At 42.0% G+C, this 23,544-nt stretch overlaps 1 protein-coding gene and 1 long non-coding RNA gene across 2 annotated transcripts in view; one reads left to right on the top strand and one right to left on the bottom strand.

The window, feature by feature from the left end:
- The first annotated feature begins 418 nt into the window (after positions 1 to 418).
- Positions 419 to 5,167, top strand: LOC103231987 (diphosphoinositol polyphosphate phosphohydrolase 3-beta). The gene is made up of 2 exons (XM_007991736.3): positions 419 to 1,057; positions 3,888 to 5,167. Coding segments are annotated over exons 1-2 (495 nt in total). The 5' UTR covers positions 419 to 563; the 3' UTR covers positions 3,889 to 5,167.
- A 1,968-nt stretch (positions 5,168 to 7,135) lies between these two features.
- LOC103231988 (uncharacterized) overlaps positions 7,136 to 23,544 on the bottom strand; it is a 59,919-nt gene continuing 43,510 nt past the window's right edge. The window contains exons 2-3 of the long non-coding RNA XR_497050.3: positions 22,939 to 23,022; positions 7,136 to 7,448 (exon numbers count right to left, since the gene is read on the bottom strand). This is a non-coding gene — a long non-coding RNA (uncharacterized lncRNA). The remainder of the gene's footprint in view (positions 7,449 to 22,938; positions 23,023 to 23,544) is intronic.

Here is a 23,544-nt window from a genome sequence, read left to right as displayed (position 1 = left end):
CAGTGGGGAGGGAGAGGAGAAACGTCCTGCCGAGCCACCGTGCCTTTGGGTCAAAAGCACACGTGGAGGCAGTCTTGGCCAAAGTCACAATGCGGTGAATTTCGCTTTGCGCCAAGGAGGTTCCCGGTCCCAGAAGTGCGAAGCGCCTGCGCAGTGGGCCCGAGGATTCGCGCGCTGTGGGAGCCAGGAGACCCCCGCTCCCGCCCCTCGCCCCTCGCCCCCTGCCCTCGCCCCTGGCCCTCCTCTGCGAACACGCACATGAACGGGAGCGTGGACTCGCCCGAGAATGCGCTTCACCTCGCAGAAGCGGGTGGGCTCTGTGGAGAGTCGCGGGCTCGGACTGGCTGACTGACACGCCTTGCTGCCCCCGCCCCCACCCGCGCCCCGCCCAGCTTCATCTCTCCCCTCCCAAGGCTCGCAGGCAGACGGAGGCTCCTCTCTCTCCCCGCCCCTCGCCTCGGCCCTTTCTCTTCCCAGCACCTTGGCTGCTCCCTTGCAGCAGCAGCAGCAGCAGGGTCAGCGGCCTACACAGCAGGGAGCAGCGAGAGGAGGCTGCCTCGAGGATGAAGTGCAAACCCAACCAGACGCGGACCTACGACCCCGAGGGGTTCAAGAAGCGGGCGGCGTGCCTGTGCTTCCGGAGCGAGCGCGAGGACGAGGTCCTGTTAGTGAGTAGCAGCCGGTACCCGGACCGCTGGATCGTGCCGGGCGGGGGCATGGAGCCCGAGGAGGAGCCGGGCGGTGCGGCGGTCCGAGAGGTGTACGAAGAGGCGGGAGTCAAGGGGAAGTTAGGCCGGCTCCTGGGCGTCTTCGAACAGAACCAGGACCGCAAGCACAGAACGTACGTGTATGTACTGACTGTCACGGAGCTGCTGGAGGATTGGGAAGATTCGGTTAGCATTGGGAGGAAGCGAGAGTGGTTCAAAGTCGAAGATGCCATCAAGGTTCTCCAGTGCCACAAGCCCGTGCATGCCGAATATCTGGAGAAACTAAAGCTGGGCGGTTCCCCAACCAATGGAAACTCCATGGCCCCATCCTCGCCAGATAGCGATCCCTAGTATGTACTGCTCGCGCCCACACAGACTTCTGTTTGTCTGCCTCGCTTAAAATGCATCCCGCCTGGAGCACCTCTCGTGCCATGTGCAGTCTCACGGGGAGGAGGGAGGCTTTTGTTTCCTTGGCATACCCTCTGAATCACGCTTGCAAACTGTTGCCAGGCCCTGTTTTCAGTTTGCACGTTTTTCAGATGCTTTCCAAATCGCTTCTTGGTTACACTGTAAAATATTTCGGGGAAGCCTATGCCGCTTGGGGTTTTAGGTGCCTTAACTGTTCACCCTGCTTTTGGGGGCTGTTTGGGGGGGGGGCGAGGGGTGGGTGGGGAGCGTGTGGGGAGTGTGTGTGTGTCTGCCTGTGCGCCCTGTGATGTTTTTGGTTTTACATTTCACACATAGTCGTGGGTGAGCGTGCGTGCGCATTTTTGATACCAGCCTTGTGGTTTGCTTGGTAGTGGAGGCCTTTGAAGTCTGACCAGCTTGGTTGTGTGGGCATCTTTTAGTATTTTTTTCCCTTGAGTTGTTTTCTCCTTCACAGCGTTCGCCCTTGTCAGGGAGCCTTTCTGTGGTGGGAGTTGGTTTAAAAAATCAGTTTTGAATTTGTAAAAACATTAGGAAATTCTACATCTTGTGCTCTTTCTGCACTCGACAGTCACTTTAGCCTCAGAAATGGGATCTCATTTGCCCCTTTCAGAAATTTCTTTTTCTATTTCTATGTGGATCATTTGGTTTTCAAAAAATTTTCACAAGTAATTTTTCACTGCTGACTTCAAATCGCTATTTCCCATGTAGATTAACCTTATTGAATAGATGCTGCTGGGGATCTGCTAGCCAAGCACATCTTACCAGAAAAACTGTATTCACAGAATTTGATTTCCCATGCTCAACTTCCAACTCCCATTGCCCCTTACTGGATACCGTAGAAGAACCATGGTTCTCTGGATTTAAGTTTGTTTTTGAAAGAAAGTGGTCTCCCTCCCATATTTGAATGTAGTGACATTCCGCTTAAGCCTCCCCGACTCTCAGTAACCACAGGAATGGAATCTTTTATGGCGATTACATCCCAGCTGAGTTAGTTCTAGTGATGTTCAGCTGGTACAGAGTTGTCAAACTATTAGGATACCTGAACAACCTCTCAATGATAGAGAGTAATTGTTTTGTCTCACAGGACAGCCTTTTCTGGGTGCCAAATTAAAAGCTCTCACGTTTGCCTCAATACTTGCTTAAAGTCAGGAATCCCATCTAGAATACCTAAATCTCTCTTCTGGACCTTCCTCTGTTCCCCCAGCCATGTCTGAAATTAGGTAGAAGGAAAGCCTACTTTGTGAAAAGGGTATTCAAATGAACAGATCATTCCTAATTTGTAGAGCAACCTAGACTATGTCATATCTCTTAAACATTATTGACAGGTATTTGGGGTTCCTTTTTTTTTTTTTTGAGACGGAGTCTTGTTCTATGGGTCACTGTTATGCACTTTCTATTAAGAAATTTTGGGTTTCGCTATGTAAATTCAAGGTTCCTCTTCTAGATCTCATCTCCTGTGACAGTTGAGGAAAAGCCTAGTTTTTGAAGAGAGTATGGGTGGGGGCAGGGGGCCGGGCTTGGTGGCTCACACCTGTAATCCCAGCACTTTAGAAGGCCGAGGCGGGCAGATCACCAAGTCGGGAGATCGAGACCAGCCTGGCCAGCATGGTGAAACCCCGTTTCTACTAAAAATACAAAAACTAGCTGGGCATGGTGGTGCGCACCTGTAATCCCAGGTACTCGGGAGGCTGAGGTAGGATAATCGCTTGATCCTGGGAGGTGGAGGTTGCAGCAAGCCGAGATCGCCCCACTGCACTCCAGTATGGGCGCTCGTCTCAAAATAAATAAATAAATAAAAAAGACTGACTTTCCACTCGTGCCCCACTGGACAAGTACCTACTTATTTTAAAAAAATTTTGAAGATGACATGTTGGAGTAAAGGTAAGTTTGGTTGCTTGATACAGAATTTGCTCTGGATGGTTAACATATTTTCTAAGAAACCTATGTTCTGTTGATCAGGTCACCTTTGAAAGAAGTAACCCTGAAAGGGGTGAAAGGTGGCTATAAATATTTTTAAGTCCTGTATATAGTTTCATTTGACAGAATCATTGTAAAGATTTCAACATTTTTGTATTTAGAAAATCGATAAAAATTGAAGTGTGTATATGTAAGAGCTTGTAAAGAAACAGCAACATTAGAGGGCCCTTGTGGGATAGATGCTTTAAAGGGCTCTGATGCTGGAGCTGCTCCTTGTCTCACTTGCCTTTAAGTGGAGTTCAATTGTAAGAAAAAGCATTTCTTCCCTCCATAGTTGTTGACTGGGAAAAGGGAGGTTAGAGCTTACAGTACTAACAGCTGGCCAGAGTTTTCTTTTTCAGAGTTCCTTTTGTGGAAGCACCAGTCAAAACAAATATTCTCAGCATCATTCTCGCATTGCAATCATCTTTCTGAATGACTGTTGGCCTATTAGAATATGAACTTTTCGAGGACTAGGACCCAGACTGAATCCTCCCCCATATCCTTAGAGCCTAGAACAGTGCCTGGAATTTGGAGATATTTGTCATTGATCCACAAATTAGAAATGTCTACTACAAGTGTATTCCCGATTTCTCAGCTTCATAATGTACCTGGGACAATCTGTTATTCCCTCAGGCTCTCATCTGGCCTCACAGGGAAACTGCATTGGATAATTCACTGGAGGCTTTTCCAATTCAAAATGGTTGATGAGCCATAGTAGGAGCTCAATAAATATTTGTTGATTAGAGGAACTGATGAACCAATAAAACCCTATTAATAAGATTTTTTTTTTAGGTGAATGGCATAGATGTTGTTCAGATTTACTTTGAAAGGATCAAGTATGTGAATGGATGAATGGAATTGTGAAGCACAGATGAGCTCTTTCGCACTCCAAGGACACAGCTCATCCTATGCTTTTGGACACTTCTTCCCTGTTTATTACAATGACTATTCTCCAGGTTGTTGCACTACCGCTGTATCTGTACAGAATTCTAACTTGGCACCTGTGGCCTTTTTTGTGCTTTTATGATTATGTGTCTGTATTTCCCACCAGATTATATGCCCTTGAATCCAAGGAACTTGTTTCCTTAGTCTTTTTTATATATCTAGCATATAAGATATTGCTTAGAATATGGTAGACATCACTGAAGATTTGTTTAAATAGTTCATATTTTGTAATGATACTGAATGGTTAAACAATCCCTTTCTAATCTGTCTAGCATGTATGTGACTTTTGTTTATCAAGTGTCACACAACTGCTTCAAGGCAGCTGTGAGATACTAGAAAGCAAAAATTCTTACTCCTATGTCTGTGTCATCCCAGACATGTGCCTCCAGATGGCAGTATTCTACACCATCTATAAAATATATTTGCAAAGCCAGGCACAGTGTTAAGCATTTGCCTCAGGAGGCTGAGGCTGAATAGCTTGAGCCCAGGAGCTTTAGTCTAGCCTGAGCAATATAATGAGACCCCGTCTCTTAAAATATTTGCCCAAATATTGAACCTAAATTTGACCACGCCCCTAGAAATAATTCCTAATCTTTAGAAAATAGGGCAGAGAAACATTATTTTACACCATGGAGATGAGATCAGCAGAATCCAGACTATAAGAAACTACAGGACACATGACTCAGTTTCTTCTGTAAATAACTTGCAAGGATGAAAGAGATGGAGGATGAACCTATAGATTTAAAGAGACTTAAGAGACATATTAACCAATTGTATAGATCTTATTTGAATTGTGATTTGACCGAACTGTAAAACAAATACATTTATGAGACAATCGGGGTAATCTGAACATTGGTGGGGTATTTGGTATTAGGATAATGGTTTTATCATTATCTTAGAAAGAAGGGTCCTCATCTACATTCTCAAACATTTGTGGCTGATATGATATGATTCTTGGAATTTGCTTCAAAATAGTAAATCTGGATGTTAAGTGCATTGCAAAGATTGATGAAACGAAATTGGCCTTGATAATTGTTGAAGCTGGGTGACGGCTAAAATGAGGTTCATTATATATATTCATCTCTATTTTTGTATGTTTGGCATTTTCCGTAATAAAGTTTATAAAAGTAATTACTGGAGTTCTTCTTATTAAGCCTAATATATAAGGTAGAAAAAAAGGAAAACATTTAGATTGTTTAAAAAAGGTTGGCTGTGGCATACTGCTTCTGGCCCAAGAGGTCAAATGCCCAAAAAGAGAAGGGAGAAATACCCTGGAGTGGCTAGCAGTTCCCTTGCTGTAGACCAATGTTAGCAGTTTTTTCTTTTAATTTGGCCCATTGAAATAGGAAAAGCTAAATTCTTATTTATTCATACTGGAAAGTAAGAATGGATTCTTATATGCTGGTGAGCAGGGGTTTTGATAACACCTACATACCAGTTCATACAAATGTGAAAAATCAAAGAGGTGGAGTCTCCAAGGGGAAAGTTTATGGAATTTTATAAAAACCTATATAAGCCACTTTTTAAATGGTTTTTAGGGAAACAATAGCTGTAGACTTGTTAGTTGCACATAATTAAGTTTAAAGTTGTATTTGAAGGTACGTAAAACAGGAAATTAAGCAGTTAACATTCCTGACTTCAGTGAACCATTTTGCATTTCACAGATTGCAGATACTCCTTCAGTTCTGGACTGTGCTTAAAATTCTGTAAAGGCCGTGCTTACATCAACAAATGTGGAGTCTGCCCCTGATGTTTCTGTGAGTCAAGAAGGAACAGGCAGAAAGTGAGAAGAGTATAAGAGGTCCCTCCTAGGGGAGATGAATTCCTTCCTAAGTGTGAAGTACTGAAGCGGAAGCTGCCCCTTCTACTTCTGTTCTTTAAGTGTGTTCTAACCCCAAGTGCAAGCAGCTCCCCAGAACCAACTGTTACTGGGAAAAGGGGAGGTGAAAAGTTTACCTTAGAGTCTTTTACCAATCATAGCTGGACAGAGCTCTCAGTTCCAAGATTCCCCTGTGAGAAGGTACCATGATATACCAGAAAAACTTTCATCAAGTTTTCCCTGGAAACTGTTTTCTAATTTGAGTCTACTCTGATTGTAGCAGATTATTTTTTTAAGTTTGGAGGCGAGCAGAGCCAGGGAAGCTGTACTTTGGTGGATGTAAACTAAAACAATTTATTGATTTGGAATCCAACAAGCTATGGCTCAAAACTGTCTTGACTAGAGGCTGTATGGCCTCTGCCAGATTAGTTTACCTCTCTTAACTTTCAATTTTCTCATCTGTAAATTTGCAGTAATTACAGTCCCTACTTTTGTAAATCGCTGCTTCTGAGAAGCCCTTCTTGATATTTTTTGAAAAAGTTCTTTTTTCATAGAGATGGGATCTTGCTGTATTGCCCTGACAGGAGTGCAGTGGCATGATCATAGCTCATTGCAGCTTAAGCAATCCTCCTGCCTTAGCCTCTCGAGTAACTGGGACTACAGGTATATACCACCACACTTGGCTATTTTTTTAGTGTTTGTAGAGATGGAGTCTCACTATGTTGCCCAGGCTGGTCTCAAACTCTGGGGCTCTAGCAATCTGCTTGGCTTGGCCTCCCAAAGTGCTGGGATTACAGGTATGAGCTACCATGCCCAGCCCTGTGTTGTCATAGTTCTTATCAAAATTATACTTATTAGCCTGAATATCTCTGTCTTCTTAATTCTGAGGTCCACTGGCTCTGAGACCCAGACTGGGTTGTGTCTGTGTCCTGAGTCAGGCACAGAGCCTGGAATATGGCATCCCACAGATGTTCCTAACATGTTTATTATATAAATGGTTGTCACACCTTCTACTTGTGAAAGATACATAGCTGTTATTTTGCCAGGTATTTGTTTACCTGAAAATATGAAAAATCAGATACCATAAGACTGTCATCTCTGATCAAGTTTCTCTTTTTTTTAAGTTTCCCTTTATTGGAAAGAATATTTCATCTATAAACCATGCCTTTATTTTTCAGGATTTTCCAGTACCAGTATATTCCTGACTTCTTAGCTTCATAAAGTACTGTGTGCTTTAGCACCCTTAGGTGCTAAATTGGCACCACAGCTGCATTTGATAATTCACTGAAGGCTTAAGGCTTCCCAAATACAAATGAGTTAAAAACATTGTATTCCTTCAGTATTTATTTAATGTAAGAACCTTTGAATGAACACAAGTATCCTAATTATTTTAGTTTACAGGTAAAAGACATAAGACAGCAATTAGGATTATATGGTAACAAGCTAATATAGACAAGGCCAAGGCCTGACTGATTTGACTGGTAAAGATACAAGGAAACACTTTTAGATTGAGACAGTTTAGTACTTACATAAACAGTGCAAAGAATGAACCAAAGAGGCCAACTCCCCGGGTCCTTGTCTCATATACCCTAAAAGACAACAAAGAAACAAAAGGGGCTAGAGGATTATAACGCAAGTTGAGGGATACTCCCTGGCTGAGGAGCAAATCTATACTGCGGCTGAGTGGTTATATATTCTACAGCTCTATTCCAAAGGGCACAGGACAGAAAGTTCCGTACCTCATCAGAATCTGGTAAGTGATGAGAAATTCATTCAAGACAGCCTCTCAGAAGAGAGAGGGAAGTGACTGAGAGAAGGCCTTATAGCAGCTCCTTACAGCCTCTGATCTTCTCATGTTCTGGGAGAATCACAAGGCATTTAACCAAAACTCAGATTAGCTGCAGTTCAAGCCTATATGGATACATGCAAGGGTGCCAGGTCATCATGGAGGAGCCATTCCCCTACAACTCCACTCTCCTTTCATATATCCACCTAAGGATTCTTTTTACAAACATAAGCCACCTGTTATGGCCACTCTAAAGACACAGAATGGACCCCATGCAAAATTTGGTTTAGATATCGAGAGCGATAATACACATCAACAGGGTATTCAAAAGTTTATTAATCGCAGCTGGAAATGGAAGGTAATGAGCTGAGTGCCTATGAGAGCCTCTATTTCCAGGAGACTCCAGTATGTATCCAGCAGTTGCCACTCTAACAATATACAGCATAAGACCTACGAAGGCAGTTTCTTGCATCAGAAGGTCATGGGCAACTCATAGCCATCATGGATGGTATAAAGACTCCAAGAGGCATTAGAGGAGGATGCTAAAGCTTCTACAGTGAAGAAGTCTCAGGGTGGGAGTGGCACTAATATGGTTGAAAAAATTCTAGAGTGTTTTGCTGGGAGGGGGGTCCCACTCAAGGTGGGCCTATTTTGCAAGTAATGGCATAAATGGGCCAAAGTAAAATTTGTAAGTGAGGAAAATGTTGCCTCCAGAACCCACAAAGGTCTAAATATGTTTGGCATGCTTTAATGTTGTCAGAGATGGAACAGCCCTCAGTTTACCAATAATTTTCAGGAATTTAAACAAGGTGGCAAGACTTCGTGCCCTGTGTGGGGCAGTGGTCCATCCCCTTTTTGTGAGCTCCTTCTTAGAATATTTGTATGTCCTGAATGAGTGTTCTAAAGAATTCTCTTAGAAAAGAATGCCATCAATGTGGTGTCATATCTGTGCTCCTGGAGGAAGTTAGATGCAGTTAAGGTCTTGCCTCCAATGACTGTGTGAGATAGCAGAGCTGTTGAGGTACCCTCTAAATAGCCAGGTAAAGGTGTACCATTTCACTTTGGAGGGGAAGGAAGAGAGGCTACTGAAGTATGCACTAAACAGAATGTATTAGCCAAATATACAATAGCAAAACATTTATCAGTTGCTGATTGGATGGAGTCAATAATTTCCATTGTAATAATAATTAGTTGGTCTAATTGCTGGGACCACAGCATAAAGGCTGTGGTAATTCATCAAGAAGTCTCATTCATTCTTTCCAAGTTTAGGAATGGGCCAAATTAAGCTGTTAAATGGAGAAGCAGTGGATATAATCACCCTCCCTCTTATCTAAATAGGCCTTGTAAAACGGGTTGCAATCCTTTGAAGGCTCTATCTTGAGCTAAGAGCCATTGTCTTGTCAATGTCTAATTGACACTAGGCTCTCTTAGCTCTGTATATTGTTGGGGAGTTTTTCACGGAGGCTCATTTTTTCAAGTCAGTTTGTAAATGCCAAAGACTCAATCTAATTTTGATTTATTATTTAATGAGTCTGAGAGTCCATGCCCACTACTGGATATTTTAGGGCCATGGATGCTATAACCATGGGGAATTTAGTCAAGACAATAATTATGAAGGTTAAATGGAGGCATACATGTTTGTCCTCTATTTTATATTCAGTAACTACCCTAAGATTATAGGGTTACCCTGTGTATTAGGGTTCTCCAGGGAAACAGAACCAAGAGGATGTGTATACATATATTGAAGCACATCTATTATAAGGACTTGGTTCATGAAATTATGGTGGCTGGGGTGAGTCCCAAATCTGCTATGTGGACTGGCAGCCTTGAGACCCAGGAGAGCTCATGGTACAGATGAAGTCCAAAGGCAGTCTGTTAGAGTATTCCCCCTTGCTCAGGGAGGTCAGCCATTTTATTCTATTCAGGCCTTCAGTTGATTGGCTGAGGCCTACTCATATTGTGGAGAGCCATCTGCTTAGTCAAAGTTCACTTATTTAAACATTAATCTCATCCCAAAACACCCTCCAAGTTGACATATAACATTAACCATCACAAGTCCAATGCTCGTCAAATTGGCACCCATACACATCTTAAACCATACTTTATCCCCCAAAAAAGACAATAACCATACTTCTACTTAACATGATACAACTCTTCTGCATGTAGTGGAAAGTGAATAACCTTTTCCCCAGGAGAAGATGTGAAGTCTTTGCATTTAATCTCTTTGATATCTCATAAGTTAAATACTATGATAAAAAGTTCATACATCTTGTGTTACGTGAAAAGGAGATTAGAGAAGAAAAAGATATTTGCTACACACACACACACACACACATACACATGCAAACACAAACATATAACAAAATAAGGTGGAAATACTCATAGTGACTACTGTCTTCATTTCTGTAACTGGTCACATAGTAGTAGCTGGTATTTATAATTACCTTCTTCCACTACTGATTATGTATTCCCTTTGCCTTCAGCAAACACCTCACCTGGTCATAGTCCTTTTTCTGGTAGGGTGACCCAAATCTTCATTCCTAAGTACATTAGTAGTCTTATTTGAATTAGGTTGTAATAGTTTACCATTGATTTTAATTACAGGACATGATAATACTAAGAGAGGCCCTGGTGGATCCTCCTATATTGCAGACATACTCTTCCTTACCTCCATTGAGGAGTAGCAATCTGATTTCCTTAGTAGTCAGAATTACTCCAACTATCAGAGTAAGTCCTTTCTTTACCTGTTGATTCAAAGGCATGAGGATCCCAAAGTGGCCAGGTGGCAATCTTAACTTCCAGATCAATGGAATAATTGTATCTTCTGGTGGAAGCATTCCTCCCTTTGGGCATAAGACCTCTAGGCCAGCAGAGTATAAGGTTGTGAGGAAAGGAAGCAAAACTTTTGCTAGTGGGTCACAAGGCTTGTTACTGAGTGTTGTCACTCCCATTTCCCTTCCTTGATTACTGGACCTGTGAATCCTAGCTATTGGAGAAACAGCACCATATATTGGACACTGATTCAGTGCATATATATCTCCTCCTGGAGAACCTTGCTCTAGCCCTGCAAGGTATTGTCACTTAGCTTGCAATCTTTAAAAGGTCACTCCACTGTTCTGTCAAGCCAGGTACTTCAAGATGATGGGGAACTTGGTAAAAGCAGTGAATTTCATGAGCATGAGCTCATTTCAGCACTGCATTTGCTGTGAACTTAGTTTCTTGATTAGAAGCAATACTGTATGGAATGCCATGACAGTGGATAAGGCATCCTGTAAGTCCATGGATGGTAGTTTTGCAGAAGCATTGTATGTAGTGAAGACAAACCAGCATCCAGAGTAAATGTTTATTCCAGTAATAAAATTCTGCCTTTTTATAATGGAAGTTGCTATGGTTTCAATGTCTTTCCAAAATTAATGTTGAAACTTAATCCCTAATGTGGCAGTATTGAGAGATGGGGCCTTTAAAAGACAGAGCCCTCATGAATGGATTAATTTTTCATTCGTGGATTAATGGATTAACAGGTTATCATGAGAGTAAAACTTCTTATTTATAAGAAGGAGAAGAAAGACCTGAACTATATGTGAGCACACTCCTCAGTCGCCTCAACATGTGATGCCCTGCACCACCTTGGGCATACAAAAACAACCTCTATGAGGGTCCTCACCAGAAAGAAGACTTGTACCAGATGCAACGCCTTGACCTTGAATTTCTCAGCCTCCATAACTGTAAGAAATAAATTTATTTTCTTTATATATTACCAAGTTTCAGGTATTCTGTTGTAAACAACAAAAAAATAGTCTAACACAGTAGTCCAATGTAATCAACCTGCCATCAGGTAGACAGCTGATCACCCTGGGAAACAGTGCCATATTGGCAACTTGGTGTTAGTCTCTGATGATGGTAGTTTGGGCACTCAGCAGCAGCTGTAGCCAGGTCAGCCTTGGTGAGTGGAAATCCATTTTGCTGAGCCCATGCATAACCTCTATCCCTGCCACCATGGCCACTTTTTTCACAAGCCCGTTGCATGATGATGGAGTGACTGGGATAAAAGGCTGACTGGTATTCACAGAACATGTCATCTTATCCAATTGATTATGAAGATCCTTCTATACTAAGGTCACCTTTTGTGAGCATTCACATGAGATGAAATATCTTCACATTTTTCACCCAGACAAGTCTATCCACATAGCTCTTTCCCAACCTTGCGTATCACCAGTTTTCCAATCATGTTCCCTCCAAGTCCCTGACCATCTGGCCAAAGCATTGGCTACAACCTGTGAATCAGGATGTAATCCCATGTTTGGACATTTCTCCTTCCAAGAAAAGTCAGAAAAAGTTGTATTCCTTATAGTTCTGCCCACTGGATAATTTTCTTTCACTAATGTCCTTCAGGGATGTTCCAGGAAGGGGATGTAGCACTATAGCTGTCCATGTTTGGGTGATGCCTGCATATCACGCATAATCACCTGTAAGCCAGGTCCGAGCCTTCTCTTCCTCTGCCAACTGATCATAGGGTATTTGTGTCTCCAGGGCCTGCTTGGGCATGATTTTATTTATACACACACACACACACACACACACACACACACACACAACCACTTCCACTTCATGGAGTACTGCTGTGCACACCCAACTTGATGACCTAATGGATCAAATAACACTCATTTCATGAATAGCAGTTCAGGTCCCATGGTAACTTGGGGGCCCATGGTTACCATGGTTAATTGTTCAGTCTCTACTAAGGCCCGGTAGCAGGCCAAGAGCTATTTCTCAAAAGGAGAGTATTTAAATGCAGAGCATGGCAGGGATCCCCTCCAAAATCCTAAGGGCCTGCACTGTGATTCACCTATAGGGGCCTGCCAAGGGCTCTGTAGTAGTCCATTTTCATGCTGCTAATAAAGACATACCTGAGACTGCACAATTTACAAAAGACAGAGGTTTATTGGACTTACAATTCCATATGGCTGGGGAGGCCTTAAAATCATGGTGGAAGGTGAAAGGCACACCTCACATGGTGGCAGACAAGAGAGCTTGTGAAGACAGACTTCCATTTTAAAAACCATCAGATCTCGTGAGACTTATTCACTATCATGAGAACAGCAAGGGAAAGACCTGTCCCCATGATTCAGTTACCTCCTACCGGGCCCTTCCCACAACACATGGGAATACAAGATGAGATTTGGGTAGGGACACAGCCAAACCATATCAGGCTCCAAACAGCATCTCTATCTGCTACTGTCACTTCAAGCACCACTGGATCTGCTGGATCATATGGCCCAAGTGACAGAGTAGCTTGCAGAGCAGCCCGGACTTGTTGCAGAACCCTGAGTTCCACAGTCAAGCAAATTAACATGCCCATCATCTCAATTTTGTTGTTGTTGTAATAAAGGTACCTAAAATCTGCTTCCTTCGCAAATTACCAGTATATGATTCAATATTATTAACTATAGTCCTCATGTTGTACACTAGATGTGTAGACGTTCATCCTACATACCATAACTTTCTATTCTTTGATCTACATCTTCTCTATGTTCCTCTTGTTTCATTGCAGGAGGGGCCAGATGCAACAACTTATCCTTCACCTTAGAAGGGATATCTTGACATGTTCCACACCACTGGACCCCTAGAAATTTCACTAAAGAAGGCAGCCCCTGAATTTCTGTCAGATTTATTTCACATACCCTGGCATATTAATATGTTACCAGTAAGTCTAGAATGGTTGCTACTTCTCATGCACTAGGTCCAATCAGCACAATATAGTCAATGTAATGTACCAGTATGATTTCTTGTGGAAGGGAAAGATGATCAAGATCCCCACAAACTAAATTATGATACAGGGTAGGACAGTTGATATACCCCTGATGTAGAACAGTGAAAGTATATTCCTGGCCTTGACAGCTGAAAGGAAACTGCTTCTGGTGGGCCTTATGGACAGGTATGAAGAAAAAGGCATGTGCCAGATCAATAGCTGCATACCAGATGAGATGTGTTAATTTGCTCAAACAATGAAACCACACTGAAACAGCAGCTGCAATTGGAGTCACCACCTGATTAAGCTTATGATAATCCACTGCCATTCTCCAAATTCCATCTGTCTTCTGCACAGGTAAGATATTTGAGTTGAATGGGGATGTGGTGAGAATCACTATCCCTGTATTTTTTCAAGTCCTTGATGGTGGCACTAATCTCTGCAATCCTTCCAGGAACATGGTATTGCTTTTGGTTTACTACTTTCCTAGTGTATTAGTCCATTCTCAGGCTGCCTAAGCGTGAACTGCCCAAGACTGGGTAATTTATAAGGAAAGACGTTTAATTGACTCATAGTTCCACATGGCTGGAGAGGCCTCAGGAAACTTACAATCATGGCAGAAGGGGAAGCAAACACGCCCTTCCTCACATGGTGGCAGGAAACAGAAGTGCCAGCAGGGGATATGCCAGATGCTTATAAAACCATCAGATCTTGTGAGAACTATCACGAGAAAAGTATGGGGGAAATCATCCCCATGATCCAATCACTTTCCACTAGGTCCCTCCCATGATATGTGGGGATTATGGGAACTACAATTCAAGATGAGATTTGGGTGGGGGCATAGCCAAACCATATCACCTAGGTAAAGGAAGTTCTAACAGCTTCCACTTGTCCTTTTCCACTATAATAGCCCTCGCTGCAAAAGTCATTCTTTGAGATTCTGCCAGTTGCTGAGTATATCTACACTAATTATTCATTCTTAAAATAAAATAATCATAGGATGGACTCAGGGACTCACTGGGCCCACTATGAGGTGGACCTGAGCTAAAACTCCATTGATCACCTGACCTCCATAAAACCTTACTCTGACAGTGATGTTTTAGGCCTCCTGGAATTAGTGTCAGAGCCAATAGTAGTCCCTGAAAGGTTTGATTATTTTCTTTTCTCCTATGCATAGTTACCCTGGCATAAGGCTTTAGGTGCCTTTGGGAAATGTTGGGAGACAGATTAATAATATCCATTTTTGGCAGTGTTTCAGGGTCCTTGCTCAAGGAGATCTGGCCTCCTTTTCAATTCAAGAGTTTCTGTGTCTGTGAACTGGCTCACATCTGAGAATTGATTGAGGAGCTGTGACACTATTTTTATGATTGTGAATTTTACCTAAAGTTTTCTGCTTATACAGATCAAACATAACTTTAGTAGACTTTTATCTTTGTCCACTCAGACTGCTCTAATAAAATACCATAGACTGGGTTGTTTTAACAACAGACATTTATTTTTCATAATTCTGGAGTCAGACTCTTTATTATATGACCCTATCAGATATCCCAATTACTTCTACTCATTATACCAAATCTGTTCTGTTTGTCTTAGGCAACATTGGAGTAGAGTGACCATGACTATAACTCGTAGTAGGATAATTGAACCCATCTGCAGGATAGACTTCAGCCACTTGTAGTCAAGGCAGTTAAACATAGAAAAGCATAGAAAAGAGCCCAACAATAACAAGATGAGGCTAAAGGGAATTATATCAGTGTCCAAAATATTAATCTTATTATTGTTTCAACTGGAGGCTAGTTCTGGAGTCCGTGGATGTTAGGAGGTTTCTGAGAATTCTTAGATTGGGATTTCTTCTTGGCCAGAAATTAAGTTGTGAATGGTGGGAACATGAAATTGGCCAGATGCCCTGTGAACAAGGGCTGAGAGAGAGAGATTAATAGTCTCCCTTCCAACTCTTGACCATTCAGGGTCAACGGTGTTTTCTCCTCACTGTTCATGGTTGTTCTCTTTCCACAGCCACAAGACTGATGTGACTTGTTTCTGCAGCAGTCACTTCACTGTTTTTCCAGTCTTCCCAATGTCTTACCCACTCCATATCTCTGACCTCATCCCTATGTGGTTTGGAAGTTTCTTCTTCGTATTTCTTGTACCATCTAGATTATCTCACACTCCCTGACATGTGGGTCATGCCAAGATCACCTTAGAAGCGGTCATTTCATATTTATGATCAGTATCATCAATGTCCATAATTGCCCAAATATAGCCAGATGGCAAAAGAAGCATTAGGTTAATCTCCCACCCCCACAGCTTACAAGTTTTAGTAGCTTGATTTCCCAGCAGTAGGTGTAGGAGTGAAAAAGGTAGAGTGAGAGGAGAAAATTATGGTTTGTATTTTCTTACAGCCAGCCGGGACTTCCTTTCCCACTCTTCAGCCTCATATTAAACATTTTATTTAAATAGGAGTTACCCTTCTGAAGAATCACCACATTTAGAGCCCAAACTGCCTGTCTTAAGTGTGTGTTCCACTGGGATCTGAGCCTTGGTTAACCAGTTGCCTTTTTCATTTTCTCCTTTAAGAGTCCACTTTATCTTTCAGTGGCACCTGCTGCCTGGAAATGATATGGGGCATAAAATATCCAGAGAATATCTATACGGCTGCCCACTGTTTGTTACTTTTTGCTATAAAGGCAATACCAGATGTGTTCAGGGAATCCAAATATGTAACATAGTCCATCTTAGAGTCACTGAATAGTATGGCCCCCATTTGCTAAGTTGATAAGAACAGCAATGCCATGCCTGAAAAGTTGTCTATGAAAGTCAATGTCCAGGGGTAGCCTCAAGAGGAGGATAGGATGTACATATTTTCCAGGATTGGCCAGGTCTGGTACCTCTGGCTATGTGCCCCAAAGCTCCCTTTGCCACTTAGTTGCATAGCTTTCAGTTTGAACACATCTGCCAGGCTTCAAATCTCATGTTCTGGAATCATTAGGTCTTGTTTGTTTGTTGTTGTTTTTGTTTTTGCCCAGTCCTGAATTGTAAATAGATCACTGTACTCCATGTGATGTTATATTCAGGTAGATGCCCTACCCAGGTGTCCTTTTATGGGTAGTACAGATTTGATCATCTTGCTGTTGCCATTGATGTTCATCTTCAAAAGATCCTTTGTCATGGGCATCCATGTTAGTCATTAACAGAGGTTGTGGTCCTGTGCAATTTGCTGCAATGTTGTTTGTCTCTGCCAGGACTGAGACTTGATCATCCAGTCATCCTACTACCAGTTACTACACTGCCAGACTCTTGACTCCTGCTTGTAAGTCAATGAAAAATATAACAGGGTGCATTTTGGGGGATGTTTTCCAGGGAAAACACCATGAAAATATATCACTAAACAGACATCCCTTTTCCATAAGCAGTTACAGTACACAGTTTTCTTTGGAGATGCAATGCAGCAGTGACCCAGCACATCTCACTGGTTTTGAACTTAGCTGATCCATCTGTAAACCAGGCCCAGATGTCCTCAGGAACCTCAGTTTACTGAAGCCCTCAAGAAGCTGGAGGTGCTGGCACAGACCCCACATCTAAGACAGCCTCATCTAAAACATGACGAGCCAATATTTCATGTAACTGTGAGACTCCACAATGCCCAGCTTACTTTTTCCTGGATATACAACTTCCACTTAATAATGGATGCTTGTTGGGTACTATAGTTGGAATGTTTTTGTCCCCTTCAAATTTCATATTAAAATTTAATCTGCAATGCAACAGTATTGGGAGATATGGCCTTTGGGGGGTGATTGAGTCATGAGGGTAGAGCTGTTATAGGATTAGGTGCCATTATAAAAGGGCTAGATGGAGGGAGCTCATCCCTTTTTTGCACTTCCACCTTTTGCCATGTAAAGACATAGGGTTCCTCCCCTTCAGAGGAGGCAGCACTTACCAGACAACCAAATATGCCACCACCTTGCTGTTGGACTTTCCAGCCTCCAGAACTGTGACAGAATAAATTTCTATTCCTTATGAATTACCCAGTCTATGGTATTTTGTTATAACCGCACAAACGAAGAGATTGGGCAACATCTACTTTGTTGATGTTCTCCTTTCTGACCCACCTGACAGTAGAAATGTCAGGGTGTCACAACACCTGCTGCTGCTTTGTTAGTTTCTCAGAGTCCACCAGCAACAAATAACAACCAGTAATAGGCTGACAAATGGACTATGCCAGGTGGTCATGCCAGCCAAGTGCTGTGTCCAAAACCCCAGGAAGCACCATTGCCTAGTGTATTAGTCTGTTCTCATGCTACTGATAAACACATACCCAAGATTGGGCAATTTATGAAAGAAAGAGGTTTTAATGGACTCACAGTTCCACATGACTGGGGAGGCCTCACAATCATGGCAGAAGTCAAGAAGGAGCAAGTCACATCTTACATGGATGGCAGCAGGCAAAAAGAGAACTTGTGCAGGGGAACTCCTCTTTATAAAACTGTCATATCTTGTGAAATTTATTCACTATCATGGAACAGCATGGGAAAGACTTGCCCCCATGATTCAGTTACCTCCCACCAGGTCCCTCCCATAACACATGGGAATTCAAGATGAAATTTGGGTAGGGACACAGCAAAACCATATCACCTAGTGACCACACTGTTTTGTCATAAGCTCCAGTCTGTGTAACTGTCAATTACTGATACTTGTAGCTCAAAGAGCTTTTTAGGACTGACTGGCCTGAGTGGTAAGTCTGTACAGATTCACAGGACAGGTATAAAATTACGTAGTTGCTTGAGTCACTTCTGCCTCCATTAGTCCTTGGTTAGTATAGTGATATCCATTTCCCACCCCAATATCTTTATTGCTTTGCAGTTACAACATGACTAGACTGGGAAAGTCTGGAAGTCTGGCAGGCTTCTGGTTGTGCACTCACACTACTAGCACTGTTCTAATTGTGTCATTTCCCCTCAGGGTATATCCATTGCAACCATGAAATGTTACAACCACTTGAGTGTATACTGGTCTCAAATGACCCATATATAAGATTTTATAAGTTCATTGTCCAATCTGAGATTTCCACATCTAGTTAAAGTAATTTTCAAGCTATGTTAATTTCCTATTGCTGCTACAACAAATTAGTACAAACTCAGGGGCTCAAAAAATATATACATTTGTTCTATTACAATTCTGGAGATCAGAAGCCTAAAATTAAGGTGTTTGTATGGCTGCATTTCTTCTGGAGGCTTCTGGGGATAATCTATTTCCTTGCTTTTTCAATCTTCTAGAGGCCACCTGCATTACTTTCCCATCTCAAAATTTGTAACATAATCACATCTACTAAGTTCCTTTTGCCATGTAACATATTCATAGTTTCTGGGGATTAGGATGTGAACATTTTGGGGGGTACAGCATCATTCCACTTGTCAGACTAGCCATGTCTATGGATGCTACCCAGCATCACAGTGACTTGTATCCCAGTGTTCAAAAGAGTTGAAAAGGTTTGGCAACCTTGGTTGCTGTCAAGTCAGCAACATGCCTTGACCAGTGTATAAGGCCTCCAGTCCCACTTAGAGAAGTAGGGACCTTGGCCTCTGCCCTAGTTGTTTTTTTCTTGAAGCAGGGCAGGACCTGGGTTAAGAGGTAGTGTTGAAGGTGTTGGGTCAACACTAGCTTGAACAGCACAAATTTCATCAAGGATTCTAGGTCCTTTTGGTGCTCCTCCTGTTTGTCCACAGTAAATACCAAATCTAGCTAAGGATTCTTCCCTCCTACAGCCAGGATCTTTAAATTGTGTGGTCCTCTTGGGGCCTGATAGTGAGAGAGAACTTCCCTCGTGGGAGAATTATAAATCTCTTGGGGGACCCTGGCATAATAGCCAGGTCTACAAGGTACTATTGTCTGGATCTTCAGTTGGTTTCTTTCTCTCCTCCTTAGCCTGAAGGACATTTTCCTAGTCCTGTGTTCTGTAGTATTTTGTTTCCCAGGAACTGAGGAGTTTTCCAGAGGCTATGTCTGGGACACAAGAGAAGATTTTTATTGCCGCTGATAGCCTGGTGGTGCCAACTGAACAAACCAGTGAATCTGACCCTGTATGACTATCTCATCACCTAAGAACTCTTGTTCTCCATTATAAATCCAGCCTCAGGTTACCTTAAGGGAAGTTATAGCTGCCCCTGCTCTCACCCATAGGTGTTTATCAAATGACAGAAATTCATCTCAGGTTGGTCACTGTTGCATTATGAATGTAAATATCTACTGAAACAATTCCTCAGTGGTCTCAACATACTCTTCTATGTCAATGTTATCAGCCAATGTGTATGTGGCCAGGCTGGCTTGGAGCATGGGGCCAGTCTTTAGATGACTGAGTGATTTCCATTCCTTCTCATTTACAAAAACTGGAATGGCTATCTCATCTGCTAGTCAGATAAGCCAAGCCCCTGTACTCTTACTGGAATCTGTTCAAAGCTTTCTCCAATTTACCTAATTTCTAGCTCATTGTAAGAGTGGACTGCGGCACATGTATGAGTAACTGACTGCCCTTGATTATCAGGGCACATGTTATCTGCAGTTATGGCCACGGATTAGAGGAAAACAGTCTTGTTCTCCCAATGGGACAGAAGGGTGGATAATAACCATGGAATACTTCTTTTTGGCTTTATGGAGTCCCTATCTCTTATCTCTATCAATGCAAGTCATCAGGGGTCTCAGGGATTATGGTCAAGGACCACTTATCCCCCCTTATTGCCAAACGCTTCAGTAACCAGGTCTGTGCTACTGCTCACCAATGTTCCATACCTGGCTACCCAGCTTAGGGGTCACAGCTGTGTTTTTTTCCAAAAAAAGGCATTGTGACTTTATAGGCCTCCAGGAAGAGAGGATTAAAAATTAGAATGGAGTCAATCTGTCAGGGTAAGGTCAAAGTCCCCTATAGTGTGGCCTCTTTTACTATATACAAATGGTCAAATTTTGTAGGAGTTACAGTTTTTCTATCAGGAACATACCATTATTTAGTTTCCAAAACACAGTAGTTTTTCTTTGATGCCAGAGGGATTCAGTGTTGTGAAGCTACCTGCATTGTTTCAAGAAATTTTATTTGATAAGCAGGCCTTCAATTTTGGGGGAGCTTATCAGTTTTTCCTGTAGCTAGGCAGCCAAGAGCTGATAATGAAACCTTTAATTTGTCAACCAACAAGACATCATTTATACAGTGAAAACTTTGGACATCAGAGGAATTTCCTAACACCATATAAACATTTAAGATTTAAGTATGTAACCTATCTTAAACCAATTACACATTTTTACAACTATATACACAATGGATCTTCTCAAGCCTCATTCAAGTTACTTTTTTCTGTCTCCATAGCAAGTTTTGCCCAAATTCTACCAGGCAACTTCTTTTTTTTTTTTTTTTTTTTAACAGAAACATAGAACAAGAGGCACCTCCATTACAGGGTAGCTAGAAGCTCACAGAATGGGGGAATAGGGTGGCACAGGGTGAGCAACTTACACCAATAAGTGCATCTTTGCACTTACTTTTGTGGTTGTAAGTGGTCATTCACTGGGTTTCAACAAATGTACTCTTAATAACATCAAAGCATCAACTGAACAGCTGGTTTCAATCTTACTTCTAGCCACCTGACCTCCAAATGTTTATCAGCAGGTAACATGGTAACACTATGGGAGTCCTGTCCCTTAACAGGGCTCATACAGACCCCGTGCAAGGACCCTTACTTCTCCTCCCTCACCTACCTCTTAGGCAAGGGTTACATTACCAGGTCCTGGGAGTCTTATCCTTCCTAATGTGGCCTATGTAATCCCTTAATAGAAGGACCCTCCTCCACCTTTTTCCCACCACATAGGCAAAAGCATGTGCAACCAGATGCCAAGGAATCTTTTTACTTAACCAGGACTGTGCAGCTTCACGTTTTCTAAAAGGACACTATAAATTTACTGGCTTCACATTGACACAAAATTAGGCTCACAAATAATGATAAGGCAAAGCCAAGGCCTGACTGATTTGACTAGTAAAAATTCAACAAGCTGTTTTTAGATTTAGGCAGTTTAGTACTTACATAGACAGTGAAAGAAAGATCAGCCAAAGGTGCCAGATCCCTGTGATCCTTGCCTCACACACCAAAAAGGATGACACCAAAACAAAAGGGACTAGGAGACTACAACACAACTTGTACAGTACTTTGTTACTGACGAGCTAAATCTAGACAGCAGTTAACTGATTTTATATTTTGCAGCCCTATTTTGAAGAGGATGGGTCAGAAAGCCTCTTACCGCCTCAGAACCAGGAAGTAGATGGGAAACTGTCTCATGACAGCCTCCTGGGGAGCTAGGAAGGTAAGAGATCGTCTTATAGCAGCTTCTTATACGCTTCCCATTCTCTTGTGTTCCAGGAGGATCATAAGGCACTCTTCTAAAACCCAGGTTAGCTGTGGTTCAAGCCTTTGCCAATGTGGACACAAACAGGGCACAAGGGCACCATGACAGAGCCATTCCCCTATGGGCGAAAACCATAGATGTGAACCCAGTGATTCATAGAATTACTAAGTCTGTTTAGGCCTTTCATATTTATAATGAGGGATATCTCATTTTCCTCCTCCTCATTTAGCCATTCATTCTCAGTCTACTTTGCTGTCTCTTCTATTTTTCCCCTCCGTGCTCAACATTTTACTCTATACAAACTGTAAATTCAGAACCTATACTCCTTTAGTCTACTTTTGTTTGTGTTTGCTCCCTGTCTAGATTCTGAAACGTTTGTAGGGAAATATTCCATTTCATTGCCTTTTCCATATCCAGTAGATATCACACTGAATGAAATATGGTAGACTATTTGTTGAATTAAAATCAATTTTAGCATTGATACTAATTGGAAAAAGATCCCATCCAATCTGGATTAATAGATGATTTCTCTGTATGTGCTGTATGTGTCTTGTTTGTGATTTTAGTGCATCAAGTGCTATATAAATTCTGTTAGGCAAGTGAGGTATTTGGGGACTAGAAATTGGACTCAATTTTCTGTGTCTGTCCTCACAGTGACTATCTCAGTTCTCAATACAAAATATGTTAAGCATCATTTCTATCACTTTAGTAACTCATGTCATCCCTATGGTTTTTGTCCCATCTACACGTGGCCTGTACTTAATATTTTTAAAATTAAATTAACTCCAAAAATGAATCCTCTAGGTACTGAACAATATTATTAAATAAAAATAAATTTAAATGTTAATATACCCACAGATACTCCCATCCTTAGAATCCCCTCCCAGAATATACCCTCCATTCCTATGGATGCTTCAAGGGTTCACCTACCAGTTCCAGGGTTGGTATTTCCAGTCACAGAACCTCCTTAGGTGATGCAATGACCCTGAGTTAGGGCCACCATAGAAACCAGAGAAAGAACTGTTCCTGAAGCTAGAGAAAAGGAAAGTACTTACAATCTGAACCCAAAGGAATTTTGTACTTCCTATATCATGATCTCAGAACTTCTTTGAGCCAGTGAGGCAGAGCAGAAGGCAGACCAGAAAGAAAAAAAAAATAAGCTCACCTTGGCTTACTCTCCTTGAGGGGGAAGATATTCTAGCTTCATGCCTCTAACGTTCTAGGAGAGATCACAGCCTCAGAGCCGCACCTAGAAAAAGAGGCACCTGCACATCAAACAACTCTGAAGAAAATCTGCCAAATTCCAAACTTCCCCTCTCCCACACGTTCCCCAGAGAAACTCCCCAACAAGGCCCTCAATAATAAAGTGGTAACACCAAGAGGATATACGTCAAAAGAAATATAGATCCAAGATTATTTTCTAGGTTCTAAGAAAGGCAATGGCAACAAAACCCAAAATAGACAAATGTGATCTAATTAAACTAAAGAGCTTCTGCACAGCAAAAGAAACGATCATCAGAGTGAACAGGCAACCTGCAGAATGGGAGAAAATTTTTGCAATCTACCCATCTGACGAAGGGCTAATATCCAGAATCTACAAAGAATTTAAACAAATTTACAAGACAAAAACAAATGACCCCACCAAAAAGTGGGCAAAGGATATGAACAGACACTTCTCAAAAGAAGACATTTATGTAGCCAACACACATATGAAAAAAATGCTCATCATCACTGGTCATCAGAGAAATGCAAATGAAAACCACAATGAGAT

The sequence above is a fragment of the Chlorocebus sabaeus genome, chromosome X, assembly GCF_047675955.1.
Source record: "Chlorocebus sabaeus isolate Y175 chromosome X, mChlSab1.0.hap1, whole genome shotgun sequence".
NCBI classification, from domain to species: domain Eukaryota; kingdom Metazoa; phylum Chordata; class Mammalia; order Primates; family Cercopithecidae; genus Chlorocebus; species Chlorocebus sabaeus.
The sequence above is the reverse complement of the archived record's forward strand: the minus strand, read 5'-3'. Positions and strand labels throughout refer to the sequence as shown.

Bases quoted from the DNA above. Each gene is read 5' to 3' on its own strand.
- LOC103231987 (XM_007991736.3), top strand. From the start codon at position 564: ATGAAGTGCAAACCCAACCAGACGCGGACCTACGACCCCGAGGGGTTC.